A 22294-nucleotide genomic window follows, 5' to 3' on the forward strand; every position below is an offset into this window, starting at 1 on the left:
GACTTTAATTGTAAGCAAAAAAAATGTTCTTCTTTAATTTTCACGTCAGTCTAAGTGCTTACAGGATTAGCCGCATCTCTCTCTCCTCTGCAGTATGTTTTTTTTTTTTTTTTTTTTTTTTTTTTTGTTATTGTTTGTTTTCGGGGGTTTTTTCCTCTCCTCAGATATACGTCCTGTGCTCCACTGAGATCTGCTCGGGGGCAGATAGTGAATGCACTGAGGGCTGCATCAGACGTGAGTCACTCTACTGTGCTTACCCTGCTAGATTGTAAACGAAGGCTTAACTGTTCCGTCTTTAGCTGGGGGAAGTTGATCTCAGTGGTTAACACTTCTGTTTCAACAGTGAGTTTTAACAGAGCATCCTGTCTGTGCCCTAGCAGCTGAAGGTTTCATTACGTGCGCTACTGCATTTTTAAAAATCCCTGCTCTGCACACACTCGTGTGTGTGTGTGTGTGTGTGTGTGTGTGTGTGTTGCCATTTTTTACCAGTCTGACAAAGTAAAACGGGTGCAGTTCCAGAACATTCTTTGACACAATTTTGTCTTAACTGGTTTTACCTAATGTAGATCTTATGGATGTGTTTTGAATGTCAGAACATGGCTTTCACTGAAACTAACACTGCTTTTTTTTTCCCCCCTTTACACTTATAGGGTCACATCAGTTTGACTGAGGATGTATTAATGTTAAAATAAATATGTCTACCCATATCAAAACACTGGCTGCCCCCCCCCCCCCCCCAACATTCCCATAACGTTACATTACAAACAATCTCACCTCACATGATACAAAGCCATATAGATTTATTTTTGTAACAAAATGACAAACTTGAACAATGGAAAACCGAAACAAAACTAATGTTATCAGGAAACGAAAAGGGAGTGTTTGCTCCGGTGTAACATCAAGCAAGCATCATCAGAACAGTAGTACAATTGAATTTTGTGAAGGATTTTCTTTTTCCACTGTAGTGGATATTTTTTTTTTTAAAACTCTGTCCTACACTCACACGGGCTCTCATCGGCCCTTACAAGAAAACAGATTTCACATCCGTTATTGAGGTTAATAGGAAAAGCTTGTTAATTGTGAGGAAAACTACTCTAATGAATCCAAAGTGCTTTTGAGTACTTGCTGAGGGTTTTCCTCGCAGCTTGGAGAGTATGGAGTCAAACACTCTTATCTCGTTGTGGTCAAAAGGCATTCCTTGGTCGCATCACACGGAACATTCTAGCAAATTGATGGCAACAATGTAACCAATCAAACCAACATTGGAACCTAAAGTAGCCTACTTTACATTTGCAATATACAGGCTTCGTAGCTTGGCAACAGCATACATTTGACAATGTTCTGGAAGCAATGGAAATGTTCAGAATTTGTTACTGTAATGTCATTGGTCAATTTACACAGTGAAAAAACTTTTATAAAATCTAAAAAAAAAAAAAACCCCAAAAAAAAGCAAAGACTTAAAGCACAAAATAAGAAACAATAAAAGGGTGTGAAAAAAAAAATATTGTGAACAAGGATAAAAATGTATCTTTTTCAAATGTGCATTGAAATGATAAAGGAATGATTAGCATTAACCCACAACAATTTGAGATCTGCTTACATGTATTTCCACGTCAAAATCACTTGGCCTTTTTTTTTTTTTTTTTTTTTGTATGCCAAAATATGAAGCGTGCATTAAATCAAAACATTACAATAGTAAAGAGTGCCATCAAGCTTCTACTGAATGTCTGTCTGCCAGTCTAGGCAACATGTGCATCTCCATCCATTTGGCAGCTAATACAGGCACAAGTACGCATGCAGTAATGCTTCAAGATGCGTCGTCTAGAGGCGGATTCACGCAGTTACAAGTGTCACGCAGTTACAACACTTTAAAAAAGTGATTAGTTCCGTCATGCTTTAGTTATGTGAGAGAATGTACGTAACCACGGTGTTATATTGTTACTACAATGTAACAGTGAATGTCCAGTCTGTTGTTTATCAGAGATCTATGGTGTAAGAAAACTATAATGGGTTTAATGCTACTCTATTAAGTCTTCTGGATGATGATGATAATAATAATAATAATAAAAATGTAGGCTTGTGTCCCCTCAGTTATGGGGACAGTGTTCACATCGACACAACAAAATTATACTAAGCATCAAACACAGCCTTAATGGGTGGTTGTAGGGATTGAATGAATTGAGAGGGAAAGACCCTGGAATTATGGGCCCCCTTTTTTTTTTTTTTTTAGTGGGCCAAACGTAAGAGCTGTGGTCTTCCAAAGGGGATGGATTTAATGGCAATAGCTAACACATTGATGCAGTGCTTTGCGCCAGTTTGGCTTTGAAATTTTGAACGGGTGGTTGTGGTGGAGATTTACGGAGTTCCTCCTTCGGTCTTCACTGTCCGCTGGGGACAAAAAAAAAAAAACGGGCCGCGGGCTTCGGGGTTTCGCCGGATTTCCACCGCTGTTCCGCTCAGTACACGGCGTGGGTGTACATGGTCGCCATCCTGCTGTTCTTTATGCTATTGCAAAGGATTCCGCAGCACACCAACGCCAAAAACTGAGAATTAAAACAAAAGAGGGTGGGGGGGGGGGTGTTATGGGGGGGGGGGGGGGGTGAAGCAGAGATGAATATGTGGGGAAAGAGGGACAGAATGATTGAATGGGTAAGCGCCCATCAGGTTTTTTTTTTTTGTTTGTTTTTTTTTTTTATTTGGAGTGGGGTTGGAGAAGAGGGTGTCTCTCCACCGCTTCAACCAATCCTGACACTCAGCCAAAAGACAGAGACATAAAGGATTTGCATTCCCAGAAAAACAAAACAAAACAAAACAAAAAGCGTCCCTTACGAAGACACCTGGGCAGTGAACGATGAAGCTTGAGAATTCCCAGCAAGAAAAAGATTAGAACCATCTGAGTGTGATTTTACAAATCCGTTTTATGAGTTACTAAAGATGAGACCAGGTAGTTGGCTTTTGCGAGGCTTTGCAAACACGGACTTCAGAAAAGAAAGACAGAACTGTTCAGTAGCTGTGGTGTGTAACGTTGGGATGGGGAATGGAGGGGGGGGGGGTTGTATGTGTTATATTTCATCTGCCACAGGAACAGTCAGAGAGTAAGTGGGATAGAGGACAGGATCCCTGACGGGAGTGGGGAGAGCGGACGTGGAGGAGAGGAGAACGTAAGCTGGAGGAGAGGCTAGTGAACGTGCGATCTGTTTGCAGAGCACAGAACTGCACACCGCGGTTAGAACCTACAAAAGGCGATAAACGGCCGGAAACGCCGAGCGGGGAGAGGAGAGAGCGGGGATAGCGGGAGTAGAAGATGCGGGCGGGGGTTGGGGTTGGGGAGGGGGGTTTGGAGAAGACAGAAAGAAAACCAGGTAGAAGACGTGAATGGGAGAGGTACGGAGGGGGCAGAAAGTGGTCAAACAAACAAAAATCAGACAAAAGAGCAGATTGAGGACATAATGGAGGATTGTCGTTCGCCTCGTGTATTAATCCCTTTTGCTTTCTCTTTACTTCCTCTCCCGTTTAAAAACAAAACAAAAAACAAAAAAACTAAACTAAAACAAACTAAACTGTAACTAAAACTCTGTGTAACGTTTTCGTAGCGCTCTTGGTGCCGCAACAGTTGGAACGAGTGCGTTTTCTGCATTTCGGGTTAAGGCTTACCATGCAACCTGCAGTGCCAAGAAAAAAACCCATCACCAGAGGAGCTTTCTCCTGGAACAGGTCTCCAATCACCACAGGGCAGCTCTACAGAGAGAGAGAGAGAGAGAGAGAAAGAGAGAGAGAGAGACACACACACAGACAGAGAGACATACCTTTAAGTCCTCAATGTTGTGATAATGTAAGACAGGCAAATCACACTACTGTAGAAACCAAGAAGCGGTCACTGACAGTTTGACCTTATGTACTATGAACGGAGAAGGTTGTTATGGGAGAATAAGGGAAGAAAGGCTCACGGAATAAGTGAGGCTCTTTAAGAAGCCGACGTCAGGGCAGGTGTCGCGGACCGCAATCTCTATGGCTCCACCAAGACCGCAACAGTCCAGCTGAGGAGAACCAGGACCAGAAGGGGACGGTTAAACAATGGAACAAATGTTTCTTTGCCCCCCCCCCCCCCCGCTTTTCCTATACTTGGCTTTACAAATACAATTGCGTTACAGATTACATTACGGATGTGTTTCCTTTCAAACGCTAATAACTTTTAAACGTTGTCTTTGTAGGTTGTATATAGCTTGTTGTGAAGTCCAAGTGTTTGTCTCTGAATATCGATCTTCTAAAAGAATATTTAAACAGCAAAAATTTAAAGCAAATTTTGTTTTGCAAACCTTTTTTTTTTTTTTAATTAGTTTTAGAAATGCAAACATCTTTGAGGATGTGTATGGATCACTACATGATTAACACTGGAAAAAAAAAAAAACCCTTACTCTCCACAAACACATATACACATGGCAGCTTTATGTTTGATGATTATTAGTGTGTTCTGTGGTGGTAAAAAAAAAAAAGGTACAAGCCCTTGAGATCCGTACAGCGTTATGGAAGATTTTGAGAACAACTGCCTGGCTTGGTTGTCTTTGGTTCAGATACTGAGCGTAGATTGTAGTGTAGAATTTCTGCAGTTCCTCTGACACCTGAACACAATACAAAACGCAAGATTTAATTCAGTTTTTTTTTTTAAGGAATTTATTTATATGGGATATACCACCATACCCAACAAGACAGTAAAGACACAAACCCACACATCCCGCACACGCACACACACACACATATATATATACACATACACCCAACGCGCACAAAATAAAATAGTGTAAACTGCCCTGATTGAAACAGGGCAGAGGAATTCTAAAAAACTCTCTTGGCCTTGACGTTCCTGACCATATCCAACTGTATAAAGACATGGTGTGGGAAAACTTGAAGCTGATACTCAAACACTCTCACTCTCTCTCTCTCTCTCTCTCTCTCTCTCTCTGACTCCCATGCACAGAGATGTGTTTTTATGCAAAGGAAGGCAAACATGAGAACACTGGGATACCTTGTGGGTATAACGTACCACAATGACACAACAGGGATGTGGTTAACTTGAAGTAAGTTATAGCTTTTGATAAGTGAAATTAGTTGCACAGACTACTTTAAAATGCATGACTATTTTAATTTGTTCAGATTAACACAGTTTGAGTGTTTAGGGCTGAGAGAGATCCCGCACCCTCGTCCCGCATCCCAACCCCCCCCCCCCCCCCCCCCCCTTACCTTATCGCTATACGTGAAGGCCAAGATTCCAGCTGCAATCTCGATACAAGCCATTATTGTCAGCAGGAAACTGAACTGTGAAAGACAGAGAGACAGATACAGTTAGCCACTTTCTTTCCATCCATCCACCCATCCATCCATGCAGTGTTACAGCTCCACACCAAATCTACACAGTCAATACGCTGTCAAATGAAGCTCAGTTGCATTTCAGAATTCATTACAGAGAAGCAACCTATATTACGAAAAAACCAAATCTCAGCTAAGACAGCTAGGCTACAGCCTTAAGATCGGTTTACTGGCGTGCACTGCTGAATTACAAAGTGTCGGTGTGACTCACAACAACTGACAAGAGCCAATAACCTCAAATGTCAGAGGAAAGAACTTGGCGGTACTAGCTGTGAGATCTGATGAGATTAAATCATTTGATCGTTCAACGAAAACAGATCAAAGAGAGATCATCAGGAAGTTCTCTGTTAGAGATACAGCAAGAGTCAAAGTCTCGGGTGTCATAAAATGTTATTTTTTAACCTCTTATGGAGTTCCATAGCTGTTTCTTTGAGATGCCTGCCTTCCGTTGTTATCTTATGCTCTTGGCTTTCACCCATTAGCAACCGCACTGTTCCTGCCTCTGTAGCGGACTGATAGATAATGGCTAACATGCTAACTTGAGGCGTTTTAAAAGCCGGTGGAAAAACAAGTTCTTGTTGGGGAAAATAAAGGCCCACTTCCAGTTGAAGGATGAATCATCTCGGATGACATCATCTTTTCTCCAAAACCATAAAAGCTACAGTGTTGAATCATACTTCAAGGGAGGGAAAAAAAAGTTAATTTGAACTTGTTTCTCAACAAACAAAACATCGCTGTAGCACTGGTGACGAAATTTAAGTTACTGCAGTATACTAATCCTATTTTTGGTCCAATTTAGACAATGATAGTCTATGACAAACTTTTGTTAGGAGATTATATTTAAACTGTGATTTTAAGTCTTTGCAAGTCTTAATTTTCTAAGCTTTCATGAGGTAAATGCATCTCAGTTTAACTGCCCCTGTAATGCTTTTAACATACGCGCTTTCTTTATCAGTCACACTCAGTGATATGTAAAACAGGAAAAAGAGAAAACGAATCACGTCTAGCCAATAAATTCATAACAGTCTCTGTTTATCAAACCATGTTCTGTGGTTTTCAAAGTGTGGCTTCCCATGATCCTCTGGGGCAAGAGGCTCTGATAGGATTTGTTAAGTGACTAACGACAGCATGTGTTCAAAAGGAGCCTCTCAGAGTGAGGTCAAATGGTCAAAACTGAAAAGCGGGGGGTGGGGGGGATATATCCTCACATTCCAAACCTGTACTGTCGCAGCTCAAATCTCCGCACTGTGGAAATCATCCATGTCAGGACTGGATTTTGATCAAAACTAACTTAAGTGGGCAGTATTAAGTCCTGCTTTTCTGCATTCTGTGTATTTTGTTTGTTTTTTTGTTTGTTTGTTTGTTTGAGAAGGATTAGAATGTCAGTCACTTGCTAGGTTGTCGCATTTTCCAAGTCTGTTGTATAATCTGTGGCAATTTGGAACCGTTTTCTGATGGTTGAGTTACTGAGAAACTGTAGCACTTGTTCCATAAGGTACAAACTGGGTCAAGGCTAATCTAATTAGCAACACCAGATTGTGTCCCAGGTGTTTCAGCACAGAAAACCCAGTCTGGATTTGTTATCCTGCTTCAGTTCACCATGTCATATGCCACAGAGTTCAACAGACACAGGAATGAAGATGGGAAGAAACAGAAATAGAAACTACAATAAACTGGAATCAGAAGCTTCCACTGAACGCCCATACAATTAACCAATTAACACAGAATAAATGATAGGTAAATACACACGGAAAGTGTGAACGTGTACGTTTTTGAAATGAGACTACTTCAGTACGTTAAGATATGTATTTAGAAGAGTTCGTGGTAACTGTGTCTGCTGTTTGGTAATCACAACCCAAAAACCTGTTGGTTTGAACCTGCCCAGTTGGCCACCCCTGTTTGTTCAGTGTCACTGTGTTGTTCAGACCACCCATAAGACACCACTTGGACACGGTATGCAACACACCTAGATAGCAGGTGGTCTCTATGGCAACGGCACTAATCTTCATTCAACTCGTCCTCTGGTTCCACTCCTTTCACATTCATCCTTTTCCCTCGGACTCTTTCATTTCCCAGTATCTCCCCCATGAATTTGCAACTATGTCACGTCATCCGAAAAAAAAGGAAAAATCTGCAGGCCTGCGTGTTTTTTTGTTTTTGTTTGTTTGTTTTGTTTTGTTTTGTTTTGTTTTGTTTGCTTGTTTCCTGAATTGTTTTTGAAAGTCACGGAACAACTGAGCTCTAAATTCAGTTTGACATTCTAGAACAATTCCGCGTGACAGCTGAGATATGGAACATTCTAAAATTCTGCAGGAATTTTTCTCTGTAGTGGTGTCTTACGCTTTTCCAAAACTCTCCAACAAGGCTCAACAAAGCTTTGATAACCCTTCTGAGGCATCTAAATTGAGGGAAATTTGATTCATAACGTCGCTCAAGACAGAGATTTATTGGTCTGAAAGTTTTAGAATCCTATGGGAAATACTCAACGTTCAAATTAACCAAAGCTTCCATTTTCTGAATTCACATTTATATGAAAGAAAATTAATCAGCAACCTCCTTCAAATGGTTGTAAATATAGCTAAGAAGCAACTTCTGACATTTTGGAAGAAGACAGAAATTTCTTCTGTCAATTTATGGCTCATTGAATGGACTAAAATTCTGCACCATGAACAAATAAGATATTTCTAAAGAAGCAGAGAAGAACAATTTGATAAGATTTGGCAGCCTTTGGTCTGCTAACTAGTGTCATTGCAACCCCTAACGAACAACTTCCTAGAGTTTAAACTGTCCATCTCTTTTCCTTTTTTGTCCTCTCATGTACTATCTACAGGTTAGGGGGTGGTCTTATTGCCTCTGTGACATCACAGTCCTAATTCATTTGCATTCTGCTGTCCTCACCAGATTGAATAAATAAAAAGACAATAAAATAAGACAATTACACATTCTTAATGCCAGTTCATTTGATGTCATTATATACTACTTTCTATATACAACAGATCCGTTTTCCAAATCTTTCTTTTACTTACAATTCCCAGTGCAGTTTTGTTCTCGTTGCATGCTCCATGGTCACCAAATGCAGACACGACCAACATCACTGCACCAACCACAATCAATACTATCACGCCTAGGAGAGCCACAGAGAGAGAGAGAGAGAGAGAGAGAGAGAGAGAGATCAAAAGGGATATATAGCTTAGCAGCGTGTACAGCGTATACATTCTTAATTCTCAAAAAAAAAAAAAAAAGGATGCTGTAATTTTAGTATTCAGTTAAATCCTCTCAATCACATTCACTGGAAATGACACACTAGTACAGTATCAGAACTAGGAATGCCAGACTAGTATAATATCAAAACTACAAACGACACACTAGTACGATATCAGAACCGGAAATGACACGCTAGCTGGTGTAGGCATCAGAGGTGGTTAACCAACGTTTAGAGAGGGTTTGAGACTGTGGTTTCATCTACACACATCTGAGCTGGTTTGCAGAATAGTAATATTGTGTGTTAGAGGAATGAGGATTCTATGTTGCTATTCTATGGGGTTTGTTTTTTTTTTCAATTAGTCACAGTGAAAAGCTTTGTTACATAGGACTCCTTACTCCTCCAAAACTAAACGTACCAGATTAGCTGTGTCAGATTAGCAGTGGCTATACGAGGCAAAAGAAGACAAACCTATGGTGAAGGCCTGTGTGTTGAGGTCGATGTCGAAGAAGCCCCTTGTCTCAGAGCTGAAACGTAACCAAAGACCCAGGCCCATCATGGCGAATCCCAAAATCTACCCCAGACGAGAGAGAGAGAGAGAGAGAGAGAGAGATGGAAGACATGTTAGCATCGTCTGATGACTTACTTTAACCACACACACTGAAAGCTGATGGACTGCTCTGATCCCCTTCCCCCCAAAGACACATCTCGTTCGAACCAAAGTCCTGTTCAGTAAAACAACTGATGAATGAGTTGGTTAAATTGATTAATGAAGGCTTACCATAAATTTAGCCTCCACATACCTTTAAATGCTTGTTTTTTTTTTTTAATAGATGAATCATTTTCCTTGTTCTGGAATGTGGTATATTTTGATTATGGCACATGGCATAAAAACTAATCCCTTAGTGTCCTACAGTAGGTTAGTCTCTAAGATGACATGTCTTGTTGTTTCTCTTTCCTGTTTGTATTAGGTCATTTTGTTTCTCTTGCCTGTGTGTATTAGGTCAAAATTTTGCATCAATGTTCTCCACAGGCATCTACAGATATCTATAGATACCTTGTTTCCTAATACAAAGACTGAGGTATTCTGTTGTTATTGCGTACCTCGTTTTGTGTCAAAACAAAACTATAACCAGACTTTTCAAATTTACATTGTACACTATCTCAAAATCTTTAATGATAGAGAAATTTGTTTCTTCACCATAGGAATTATTGCAGATTTATAATACGCGATTCAAACGTCATGAGTATTACATATGAATTACAGCACTGTCGAGTGACGGTACCCAAAGAATGTACCCAAAGAATATTCATGTAAAGTATGTCCACGGTGGATATGCCAGAATGAATTTCAGCCAAACAAAAAATTTTTTTTGTTAGTTTGTTTTTCAAATACTAATAGCCTCTTCGACCAAAAATATTATTCCAGTTGCCACAGTCTGATGAAATGGATCTCCATGTGTTCGCATGTATGGAAACCAACCCTGGTGGTCTGACGAGAGAGAAATACATCCAGATGACTTTAGCATTTCTACAGCACAAGGGTATTAGAGACTTGGTTTTGGACTGATAGCATCAATGCTAATATTTTGATATTCCAGTGAGCTGGAAGCACTGTTTCTCCATAACCCCAGGAAGTGGAAGTGTTCCTGGTGTGTTACCTAATCCTAGTCCACGTTTTTTTTGAGAGACCTGAGCCGTTTCTCAATACGGAATATGTCAAGCACGGAGACCCGTTCTTAGGAGTTCGGACTCGCTAAATTCAGCTCGGGAGTCCAGATTTTTGTGTGAAATGCATTCGGGGAAACTTGACTATCCAAGTGCACACAAGTCACTTCCTGATGCATCCTTTAGAAAACCCATGAATCAAGGACACTTCGAGGTATTTGATCTGTACTTGGCTAGATGTGAACTTTGAATTGGAGTAGTCCTTAGGCTGTAACAGATGACGTTTCACAAGCCCATGAGAACACAAAAATAGAGAGAAGAACGCATATTGAGAAACGGCTCTGCTTTTTGCCCCAAACAACTTTAACCTAGAGCAGACTCGCCATTTTGACAGTCTGTTTCCTGTTCTTACATGTATTTTGTAATGTCAAAGAGTTCCTCACTTGAACACTGATATACTGATAGAAGAAGTTTGTGACACTTGTGTGTGCAGAGGACACATTGCCAGTCAAACCTTTGGGGACATCTCGCCTTTTTTAAATTTTCTGGAGAGAACGTTTGATATTCTCGTCACTTTTCAATTAAGTCAAGGGAAAATGCCTGCAAAGGTTTTGTTATCATAAAACAGCTATTTACCAGTACACATAATCTTTATTAAACACTCAACCTCTTGTTCTTCAAAGTGTCTTCCTTGTTATAGAGAGTGGACGTTGCCTAAAAGTATGTTTGCCTGGTTTTTCTTTTCCCGAGCTACTGCTAAAAGCACATATTGAAAGTGTTTTGTCGCAGTGGTAGTTTAAGTATCTGAAAGTTAATCACTGATGAGTGTTGTTGTCACGGCAACGATTTAAAATAGGTGGGGCATTTCATTATTATCAAGGCTATTTTTGTCAGTTGTTCTGTCAGTTACGTAGTTTTGCAAAGAAAAATGGCAAGATCTATATATCTTTCTATTGGGGCACATTGGTATGCAGTTATGTTAAGAGTTTAAGGTTATCAGGGGCCAAGCAAGGCACCTGTTGTAAAGTTTAGTAAGTCCCACTGTTATTATTACACATTTGAGTCTATGGCAGCCCCCAGAACCGTATGGTAAAAAGTTGTGAAATTTGGCACACTGATGGAGGACAGCCCAAGATGTCCAGGCACCAAATTTCGGGTCAATCCATGCTCCCATCTAGCGCCATCAACAGACCAAATTTCAAGGTACATTTTTACCTGTAACTTTTGAGCCATTTGTCATAGATTTGTGATCTTTTTCCCCCTGAATCCCCGGGTCTTGAGGATTCGAATGCACCCATTGTAATCAATTTCCGCCTAATTAGATTTTAAGCCATTTTGAATTTTTTTTTTAAAAAAACCTACTTTTGCAAACTAGTCCTAGAGTGTTGATCCTATCACCACCAAATTTGGTATGTGTCGTCTAATGTGGGGTCTGACCAAAATTTTTCAAAAGACTTTTGTTAGGTCAAATGATATGGCCGCTGTCGTCCAATGAATTTTGATGGTGAAGACTCCAAACAGGAAGTGAGCCATATCTCAGCAATGCTCGTTTGGATTCATGCTAAACTTGGTACACTTCATTGCAACGGGGAATACTGGATTCCCACCAAGTTTCATGAAATTTGGCCACATGGGGCACTATACCAGAAAAACACAAAAAATGGATTAATATACCCATAACTCCAGGACAAAAGCAGATATTTCAACCAAACTTGTTGTGCATCATCATAGTAAAGAACCCTAACTGGAATATTATGAAACTTATGTGTCAGCCATTTTGTTTGTCGGCCATCTTGGTATTAGCCATTTTCAATGGCAGGTCATAGAAGCCCTTGGTGGATCCGGGTAAAATTCGGCACATTGATAGAGGACTGTCCAAGGTATCCGGTCACCAAATTTGGTGTCATTCCATCATTGCCTGTAGCGCCACCAACAGGCCATTTTTGGTACATTTTTGCTTATAACTTTTGAACTGATTGGCCCAGAGTCGCGATCTTTATTTGCTCTAACTGGGCAGCCGTGGTCTAAAGGTTAGAGAACCGGGTTCGATTCCCAGGCCCAAAATCCACGGCTATGTGCCCTTGAGCAAGGCACTTAACCCTAATGCTCCCCAGGCGCAGAGGAATGCTGCCCGCTGCTCCTGCGTCTGTTGTGTGTTCACTACTGGTGTGTTGGATGGGTTAAATGCAGAGACAAATTCACTGCTCACTGTTCACAGTGTGTGTGTGTGCAATCACGGAGACTTTACTTTACTTTTAAATCCCTGCAGTTTTGCTAGGCCTAAAGATATGGTTGCTGTCGTCCAATGAAATTCGATGGCAAAGACTCCAAAACAGGATGTGAGCCATATCTCAACAACGCATTGATGCCAAATTTGGTACAGTTCACTGCGAGGGGCAATATTGGGCACCTACCAAGTTTCATGAAATTTGGCCACATGGGGGCGCTGTACCAAAAAAACACAGAAGAAATGTATTGAAATACACATTACTTCAAGGAGGAAGCAGATTTCCACCAAACTAATTGTGCATCATCACAGTAAAGAATTTTAGCTGAGAAATGATGAAACTTTATGTTTCAGTCATCTTGGTATCGTTTTTTTTTAATGGTTGTCTATGGCAAGCCAGAGAAGCCCTAGGTGAAATTTGGTGGAATCTAGCACCGTCATAGAGCACAGTGGGTTTCAATGTGTCAGTTCACATTATGATGGACCGATGCCTTGTTCAATCAGTTGTTGTTCTGATCATTTGTCTACCTGGTGACCTCGTTGTGCTTGGCCTCTTCATTGCTGCCCGCAGCTATATTTCTTATATTAGCCAACATTTTTTTTCTCCTAATTTTGCGACTTTTTTTCCTTGAAATATTATGAATATTAGAAACTCACTGTAGTTTCGGTTCCCCGTTGTTTGCACGACGCTTACACTGGCCGGAAAGAACGCTGACCTACCACGTGTCTCCTCCGCAAAACGTGGGTTCAACCTCCGCTTCTTTTTACCAGACTGCGAATGACCTCATCAAAAAAGCATTAACTAGACTTCCCAGATCCGTCCAAGACTAATCTGGAGCCCCCTGACCGATCACTGGGAGTTGCTGCAGTAACGAACGAGCCCCTGGTGGCTTCCCAACCACGGACACAGCCAATCACAATCCTTATAGGAGATAACTGCACAGGTGCGTGTTGTTTTTATTCTTGAACAATTTTATAAGTGATAAACTGACACACCGTAGAATTAAATCCCAATAGAATGTTACGGTGTGTAAGAAGCCCATCTCTTTCGTACGACATTAGGATGAATAGGTGCGTGCGAGAAAACGAAACTTAACCAGGAGCCGCGACAGCTGCAAAAATTAGACGCGTAGCCTAAATATGTTACATTTCCGTTGTTTCTGGAATATGATGTATTCCGCTCTAGGTCTCGCTCTCCCGCTTTCTAATATAAATATTTGGCATACCCAAGCCGTCGATATCATTTTAACGGGTTTGGTAAGAGAAAGCCATATAATTTTATTTCACGAATTAACGCAGTATTCACATTAACGTTTTAGTTCAAATGTCGAATATGGACCACACAAACACCAGAATTTATGCAGCCGAACGTGGAACTACAAATAGGCAGTTTGAAGACTGACACTGGTATCTCTCTCAACGGATTAACACATAATCCAAAATAACACATTAAAGCGTACTTACAGCGAAGAGAATGTTGAAGAGGATGAGAATGCATTTGCACAGCTGACCGCATCCGTCGACTGCCATGACTCCGTTTTTTTCCCCCTGCAACTCTGGACACCCCGAAACCTAGTGAGAAAAAGATATTTAGAGATTTAGACTTAATGTGTGCAAAAAGCACGGAGTAAGGCGCTGACACATGACCGTAAAGATTCAGCAATGTGTAACATAGAGCGACTGCTTCCCACAAAAATCTATGACAATTGAATTACGTCATTCCTCAAACGCACTTTATGCGAATAAAACGCGCTTTAGGCCCGGTCAACTATTCAAAAGATACGAAATCTAAGCATTTTGCGGCATCAACCTTATCGCATAAAGTTAGTAGCCCGTTAAAGTTCAAGTTAATCGCCCGTTAAACTACTCTTTAAGGTAGTCTATTTAAAATGTATCATGTATGTCGGCTCCGCATTACCGAATGAAAGTGTGTAGAACCACGCAGTTTTCAGTCTTCGACACGTACAGCCAACAACACGTTTACCAAACGGATACTGACTCTGAAATTCTGGTCTACAAAGCAACCTCGGACTTCTTAATTCCCTCGATGGATCCGCCCCGTCGTGTTGTATTTGATAGCTGATAGGTTCGCAGTGTTGACTGACAACGGTACAGACCGAGTCCAGGCAAAGAACATAATCTACTTTCATTACACTCGAAACGAAAGTTGTTTTATCCGTTTTTTTCAGAAACGAATGAGGTGTTTTTTTTGTGACATCCTTAAAAAGCAGGTTTGTAAGCAGTGAAAAGAAACCTAATCGGTGTCTTGGTAGTTATGCATGAAAGCCCTCAAATCTCTATTGTAAAATGACGTGAAATGGATTATCCGTCTAGATGTCATACAAAAATAAACAGACACATGTCAGTTATAATAGTTTTGATAACGGCGCGAATCTTCAAGGTGGACATTTCCCATAATCGTAATCATCGCGTGTCAAGTGTTTATATAAATACTGGCAAATTGAAGCCCTCCACAGATTATCTGACTTCACCGTTTTAAAAGGGGTCACTTAAGGTGACACAGTTATGCACCTGTTTCACTAAAGAGATTTTTACAGCTGTCTTAATGAAAGAAACCATGGTGCTCTACCTTTACGAAGGGGGGACCATGAGAAACTCATTCAGCCCCATATCATATCAGATTGTTTGGCGAGATTAAAAGCGGTTGCTGTCCACTGCAGTCTATCTATTCGGTCTCATTCTGCTTTACCTGAACGGCAGGCCATATTTAAATACATATTTGCGTAAGGCAGACACACACCCACACAAACAACCAGGGCCGGTTTGCCATCTTATAGTCGAATTGCAACAACCTTTAATCGTGTGAACAGGATGAGCGTGATTCACACGTAATACTTCAATAATGTAGGCTACAAATATTTCTTATTTATCAACATCATTTCACAAAACAGTACTCTACAATCCTCAATCATGTATCTTTCTATATTCAAGTCAGCTGTCGTCTCTCAGTTCTGTCATTACCATATTTCTTTCCAGTTCCGTTTCCATGCTCGTTAGCCAGTAGGCTATGAACTGTTGCTGTCCATTTTACCAAAGAATTGACATAGATAGATAGATAGATAGATAGATAGATAGATAGATAGATAGACAGAGTGAGTCACGAGATGTTACAGTGTTCACTATTACAAGCAAAACAACTTTACAAGGGACTTTATGATATACAATGAAAAAACAAAGTTACTTCGGGGAAATATACAATAACGGCAATAAACGGGGACAAACTAATCACATTGCACCATAGGTAAACAAACAAACAAACAAACCAGACTGTCGGAGGTTTTAACAGCAATAACAATGAACTCAGCAGACAATGATCTATCTATCTATCTATCTATCTATCTATCTATCTATCTATCTATCTGTCTGTCTGTCTGTCTGTCTGTCTGTCTGCCTGCCTGCCTGCCTGCCTGCCTGCCTGCCTGCCTGCCTGCCTGCCTGCCTGCCTGCCTGCCTCTCCAGCTGGTAGCCTCTGATGGTTTCCCTCCTTTTGATTGAGAATATTTGCTGTCTGTTGTCCAGTGCAGTGCTGTATTAAACTCTATTAAGCTGACCAGTGCAGTGCTGTATTAAATTGTTTTAAGCTGTCCAGTGCAGTGTTAAACAGTATTAAGCTGTGTTAAACTGCATTGAGCTGTATTAAGCTGCCCTGTGTAGTATAGTTCTGTATTAAACTATTAAACTGTATTATGCTGTATTAAACTCCATTACGCTGTATAAATCTGTCCAGTGCGGTGCAGTCCTGTATTAGACTGCATTAAGCTGTATTAAACTTCATTAAGCTGTATTAAACTGTCCAGTGCCAGTGCAGTCCTGTATTAGACTGCATTAAGCTGTATTAAACTTCATTAAGCTGTATTAAACTGTCCAGTGCAGTGCAGTCCTGTATTAGACTGCATTAAGCTGTATTAAACTTCATTAAGCTGTATTAAACTGTCCAGTGCAGTGCAGTCCTGTATTAGACTGCATTAAGCTGTATTAAACTGCATTAAACTGTATTAAACAGTCTAGTGCAGTGCAGTGCTATATTAAACTGTATTAAGCTGTATTAAACTGCATTAAGCTGTATTAAGCTGTCCAGTGCAGGGCTATATTAAACTGTATTAAACTGTGTTAAACTGTATTAAGCTGTATTAAACTGTATTAAGCTGTATTAAACTGTATAAAAACTGTCCAGTGCAGGGCTGTATTAAACTGTATTAAACTGTATTAAGCTGTCCAGTGCAGGACTGTATTAAACTGTGTTAAACTGTATTAAACTGTCCAGTGCAGGGCTGTATTAAACTGTATTGAACTGTATTAAGCTGTCCAGTTCAGGGCTGTATTAAACTGTGTTAAACTGTATTAAACTGTCCAGTGCAGCGCTGTATTAAACTGTATTAAAGTGTCCAGTGCAGGGCTGTATTAAGCTGCCCAGTGCAGGGCTGTATTAAACTGTATTAAGCTGTATTAAGCTGCCCAGTGCAGGGCTGTATTAAACTGTATTAAGCTGTATTAAACTGCCCAGTGCAGGGCTGTATTAAACTTTATTAAGCTGTATTAAGCTGTCCAGTGCAGGGCTGTATTAAACTGTATTAAGCTGTATTAAGCTGTCCAGTGCAGGGCTGTATTAAACTGTCCAGTGCAGGGCTGTATTAAGCTGTCCAGTGCAGCGCTGTATTAAACTGTATTAAGCTGTATTAAACTGCCCAGTGCAGGGCTGTACTAAACTGTATTAAGCTGTATTAAGCTGTATTAAGCTGTATTAAGCTGTCCAGGGCTGTATTAAACTGAGGAGTAAAAGAAGAATGGTTCATCTACTCTGGGTCAGAGCTGCTGGCGAAGACTCTCCGTCATCTTACAGACTCGTTTTTTTAGGTTCACTGGGTGACAACAAAGAGAGGGAATAACAGCACAGAGGACTCTGGAGAGGAAAATGTGGAGACAGTGTTATCTGTCGCTGAGCGAATCTGCTCTGTTGTGCGGTGATGTTATTCGAAACCCTCTCTTCTCTCTCTCTCTCTCTCTCTCTGTGTGTGTGTGTGTGTGTATGTGTGAAAACACTCAGAAATCCTACGGCCAAATTCACGCCTCATTAACTCTGGCATTACAGAGGGTCATCTTATTCCTCTTCCTTTATTTTCTCTCTTTCTCTCTGAACGACAGCGAAGCATTGACACCACCTAGTCGTCTGGTGTGACGTAAATGAAATTTCGCACGGGAAATCGCATTAATATTTCAGGATTTGTTTTTTAAACAATATCAAAAATGCATCTGTCATTAAACGTTTAAAGTCAGATTTGACGTGTAATATCTATTAATCATAAATAATCGATTTCATGTTAAAAATGCATTTTGTAATGATAAACTACCTAAGTGGTGTGTGTGAATGTGAGTGGTAATGAACATGTATGACATGTATGAATAGCCTAATGAATAGCATTGCCTGTGCGTGTGAGAAGTATTCTGTCTCTGATGGGACTTGTAAGATTTCCAAGTAAATGTATTTAATTAATTAATCAATCTTTTTTTAAAATTGAGTTTCTATCTATCTATCTATCTATCTATCTATCTATCTATCTGTTTATCTATGTTTTATGATGGTTCATGGTTAAAATAATGTTTTCTGTGTTTTGGAAATTTCAATATGACCCAGCACATGAGATAAGTCATATAGAAAAATTAGAAGAACCTCTGTATTTCTCGTCATGTAGGCATTATTGTAAATACTGTGGCATACTTTTACGCCTTTTGGTTTAGAGTGCTACACGACTCTATATCCTGCGCAATGGTGAATTATTTTTGATTTCCTACCCATCTGACTGGATGAAGGTTTTATCCAGGGTAACAGGATCAAAAAGTCGTAGAGCTGTCATATCATATCTATCCACTAGAGGGTGCACCAATGACATAAAAAGGCGAAAATCGCGAAGCGACCAGAATAAGCAATGAAAGAATTGTTTAGCGCAGTGGAGCGGGGTTTTCCATAAACGATCGCTGTGAGCTACGTGCTGAAATACCCTTCGCATTTTAGATGCCCAGACTGGTATTATTTGGATTAAAAATCATTCCTTCTGTTCCGCTATCGCTTTAACCCCTCCCTCCTTCCCACTCTCTGTATCCCTGCCATTATTAGCTGTATCCTTTCACATCGCCATCTGAAACAAGCCAGAGTTAATCGATGTTTTGTGTGGCCAGAACAAAAGGCACCGTAAGGTTATCTCAGTATAGAGAGTACGCATTATTGTAAAGAACTAATTTGACGCGTTTCGGTTACAATGAGTGGTGCAAGTGTTTCGATATTTCTGTCTATACATTGTAGTTACATAAAGACTATGTTTTGGGGTTGGTTTTCCTGTTTTTAATCTTGGGGATAGTAAATTTCTGTTACCTTCTTCATAACAACCATTATCTGTCCAGTGAACGGAGACAGCCATTTACAGTATCTGAGCAGAAAGGGAGAGAGGGAAAGAGAGACCGAGAGCGAGAAAGAGAGAGAGAGAGAGAGAGAGCGAGCGAGCGAGCGAGCGAGCGGGGGGAGCAGGGGAAAAGAAGGAGGAGAATTGGAGACACACGAAAGAGAGGAAATCGTGCTGCTCCTTACTAGCCAACATACACGCCGCCAGAATACGACGAACAGATTGGGAAGAGAGAAAGGAACTGGTAAGAAAGGAACAGAGAAGGGGACATAACGCGAAGGATTATTTTACAGAGGTTGGAAAGGTTGGAAGTATTGGTGTTGTGTGCAACAGACAGGATTAGCACAGCCACCGCAACCGCTGGATTCAATTAATCTTCATCTTGCTAACATTAGCCAATTTTTTTTTTCAGGAAAAGAGAGATTGTGGCTAGGTAGCGGAATGTGTAGCTAATTAGCTTGGAAGGGACAGATTGGGATTACTGTTTCGGGTTTAAAGATTTGAGTTTTGATCTTAAATCCCGGGCTTTTGTCAGCTCGTGTGTGATAAACACATAACACCGCTACACAGGGTCAGATTTTGAGCTGGATGTTTTTTTATGTGATCATGGTGCTGATGGTCAAACAATAACACTAGCCTAGCTAGCATTCGTATTAATTTTACGATAGGCAACATGATAAGCCTACCAATGTAGCGATCTAGATCAATTATAAATTTACATCAGGTTCTAAGTTGCTGTCTTTAAACGTAGGTTACGCGTTCGGGTGCTTTGTTTAACAGAAACAGCAAAACCCTTTGCGAGAGAAGGTAGCCAGAGGCGCTATTTTTACCATCCCATACGCCCAGGCAATTGCTGCATTCACTACACGTTGTTTTTGTTGGAAATCACAGATTAATTAATCCTAGGCCTGTACTACCTAATTAACGACTGCCAGCCTTGGATACTCTATTCGATCTATTTTCAACAACATCACTGTTGCATAATCCGTATGAACTGTTTTTTTTTTTCTTACCGACACTTGCCCAGTCGGCCTATCATTTACGATTCGAAATCAAGACATATTTCGACATTGTGAAAGGGCAAAGATTGCCCTTTAAAAAGAAGGCAAAAAGACCCTTGCCTGATCTCAGATAAAACCTACTTTGTTCAGTCAGTGCTGTTTTAAAATACAAAATCTCATGCAGTTTTCCGACCGATAATTCGTGTTGGGGTTTTTTTTGTTGATATTTCTATACAAGAGATAATACAAGAGAATCGCGTTGATTGTGTTTGTAAAGCGGTGAAAGAAGCCGGCGTTAACGTTACTGGTATTCACAGCATAGGCGAGTATCCCATCCTAGAGGACAAGGAAAGGAGGGTGTTTAGAAGGCACAGGGTAAAAATAGATTGAAAGACTCCTCTCATATGTTAATGTCGACCGACGTCGCATCTCTAATGCTTCCCGTTAATCGGGGGTTAATGGATCGGGAAAGGGACATTGACACTGCGGCTGGCACACACACAAATTCAACCGGAGCTCCGGCTTCCATCCGAGGCATGAAACGAGGAGATCCAGAACCTGACGCACAAACAGCGGCAGCCTTGACTGAATTGGCCGGGGCGGAGTGCAAACGACCTCGGATAGATGGCTCTGGAGGTGTTGGTGACATTGGACAGGTAAGAAAGGTTTGGAAGGCCTTTGAAGTTTTATTTGTACCCCTGGCTCACGTTCTGTCGAGCCCAAATTCTCAGTGCTCGATTCTCCAATTATCTAAACCGTGCTGTCACGTTCGGTGAATTTTTGAAGTTACAAGTGCAGACTGAAGCCTGCAGCAAGAGGATCTTTAATTCTACATTCCGGTACAAATGCGAAGATAGGCTTCAGAACGTAACAGCCAGCTGTAAATTTATGTTCTCAGTTTAAAATCGAAACATTCCAGTGATATTTAATTTCTATTCTGAAAGGGTGGAATGTTTTTCCTGGGCGAGACAATAGTAATATGATATCTCTCCTCTGCGGTGACGGATAGATGCCCTCGAATTGCAACATATCATCGTTTTTTAATTTTTCTAAGTTCTGAGTCAATATTTTTGAAAGGATCCATTGAAGGAATAGTGTAATCACACCCCACAAACGTGGTGTTTTTGTTATTCTGACATCCTTTGCTACATGCCACATTGACTCATTGTAGGAAAACCCATATGTTCATTGGTGTTGACTGCTGCGCTTCACTGGTGTAGTTTTGAGTCTGATTGGGGGTGTTATGTGTAAATGGGGGAGGGTGTGTGTGTGTGTGTGTGTGTGTGTGTCTGTGTCTATGTGTGTGTATATGCGGTACGGGGGGAGGGTCGTTCCAGGGGAGACAAAGAACAGTTCCCTCAACCTACCCCTCCTCGAAGGGCAAAAGCAAGCCGAGGGCCTTTTGGGATTCACGCTAGCTGCTCTCTCTATTACATGCCGTCCCGTCCCCAGTTTGACCGCTGTGAGGATGTTTCTTGGGTAGCATTCTCCCTGTTCGCTATTTGGACTCTCTGTCTACCCCACTCCCCTTAATTTGGTGGATACACCACAGAAACACACACAAGAATATATATTGAAAGTACCTCACGAGGGACATTGAAGGAGACAACTAGTCACCATTCCCGCGCGGAGAGTTATTAAAATTATAACCGCCCTAGTACGTTCGCTCGCTAGTGATCGAATTCTGCAACACGAGCAGAACTGCTGCAAAGACCGCGTGGCAGAAACATAACTGGTAATCACACTGACAGACAGGCCTTTGCTCTCTCGCCGCGAGCAGAAGGAGAGAGAGGTTTAAAGAAAGGGGAAAAAAACCGTCGGGATCACGGCGAAAGGTTATGCGCAAGATGAGGAAGCGCATGTGGCTTATGTGGGGCTCTCTGCCAATCAGCGCTATTGATCGCCTCGCCTACAAGAGGTCAGCCTGGAAATTCGCCTCAGGGGCTCGTGCGTGTGACTGAGAGAGGGGACAGAGGAAAAAGCGCATACAACGAAACACGGTTTTGAAGGGGGGTACATTCCAGTCTGAGAGTGTCTGTCTGATAAAATTCTTTATCTCTGACCCAACGCGGGCCGATTCACTTAAATCTTTTGAATTTATGTCATGAAAACCGCGAATTTAAGAAGAGTTTGAAGCCATTCATACCATGGAAATAGAATAGGAATTGTTTTGCGCTGAAATGGAGTGGGATTAGGGGCCAGTGCCGAGTACTGACAGTATAATCTGAGACAGCTAATTACGGCTCTATTCGGATGCAGTCCCGAGAGAATAAGAGATTTTGACGGGACAGTTTTGGATGAGAGAGAGAGAGTGTGACTTACTGTCCTTCCCTACATCCTGTCTTGTCTTTTGTTCTCTGTGTGCTGCACCCCCCCCCTCCCCATTTGCCTCCTGGCAAGTCCTCTTAAATCTCTC

The 22294-nt window shown here is 41.1% G+C and overlaps 2 protein-coding genes across 3 annotated transcripts in view; one reads left to right on the forward strand and one right to left on the reverse strand.

Annotated features, from left to right (window-relative positions):
• Positions 1-1662: 1662 nt before the first annotated feature.
• On the reverse strand, positions 1663-14443 carry cd9r (CD9 molecule related). 2 transcript variants are annotated; one of them, XM_030793744.1, is made up of 9 exons: positions 14380-14443; positions 13926-14033; positions 9038-9140; positions 8391-8488; positions 5239-5313; positions 4518-4619; positions 3948-4037; positions 3655-3738; positions 1663-2543 (listed from the first exon to the last, which is right to left on the reverse strand). In XM_030793744.1, the coding sequence occupies exons 2-9, from the start codon at positions 13989-13991 to the stop codon at positions 2457-2459; spliced, it is 705 nt and encodes a 234-aa protein (XP_030649604.1). In that variant the 5' UTR covers positions 13992-14033; positions 14380-14443; the 3' UTR covers positions 1663-2456. The 2 variants fall into 2 exon arrangements, with proteins under 2 accessions (XP_030649604.1, XP_030649603.1); XM_030793743.1 differs by lacking the exon at positions 1663-2543 and adding an exon at positions 3055-3233.
• A 4630-nt stretch (positions 14444-19073) lies between these two features.
• Positions 19074-22294, forward strand: part of LOC115829136 (RNA binding protein fox-1 homolog 2) — a 37236-nt gene continuing 34015 nt past the window's right edge. Inside the window, exon 1 of the mRNA XM_030793187.1 lies at positions 19074-20534. Within this exon, the coding sequence (XP_030649047.1) occupies positions 20283-20534 (252 nt within the window). The 5' untranslated portion in view covers positions 19074-20282. The remainder of the gene's footprint in view (positions 20535-22294) is intronic.

Source organism: Chanos chanos, chromosome 16 (genome assembly GCF_902362185.1).
Source record: "Chanos chanos chromosome 16, fChaCha1.1, whole genome shotgun sequence".
Taxonomy (NCBI): domain Eukaryota; kingdom Metazoa; phylum Chordata; class Actinopteri; order Gonorynchiformes; family Chanidae; genus Chanos; species Chanos chanos.

Excerpts from the sequence above, each read along its gene's own strand:
- cd9r (XM_030793743.1), bottom strand. The coding sequence starts at position 13,991 with ATGGCAGTCGACGGATGCGGTCAGCTGTGCAAATGCATTCTCATCCTC. Across the intron at positions 4,620-5,238 it reads CCTTCACGTATAGCGATAAG|GTGTCAGAGGAACTGCAGAA; the intron begins GTAAGGGGGGGG and ends TATTGTGTTCAG. Across the intron at positions 3,739-3,947 it reads TAAAGAGCCTCACTTATTCC|AGCTGCCCTGTGGTGATTGG; the intron begins GTGAGCCTTTCT and ends CTCTCTCTGTAG.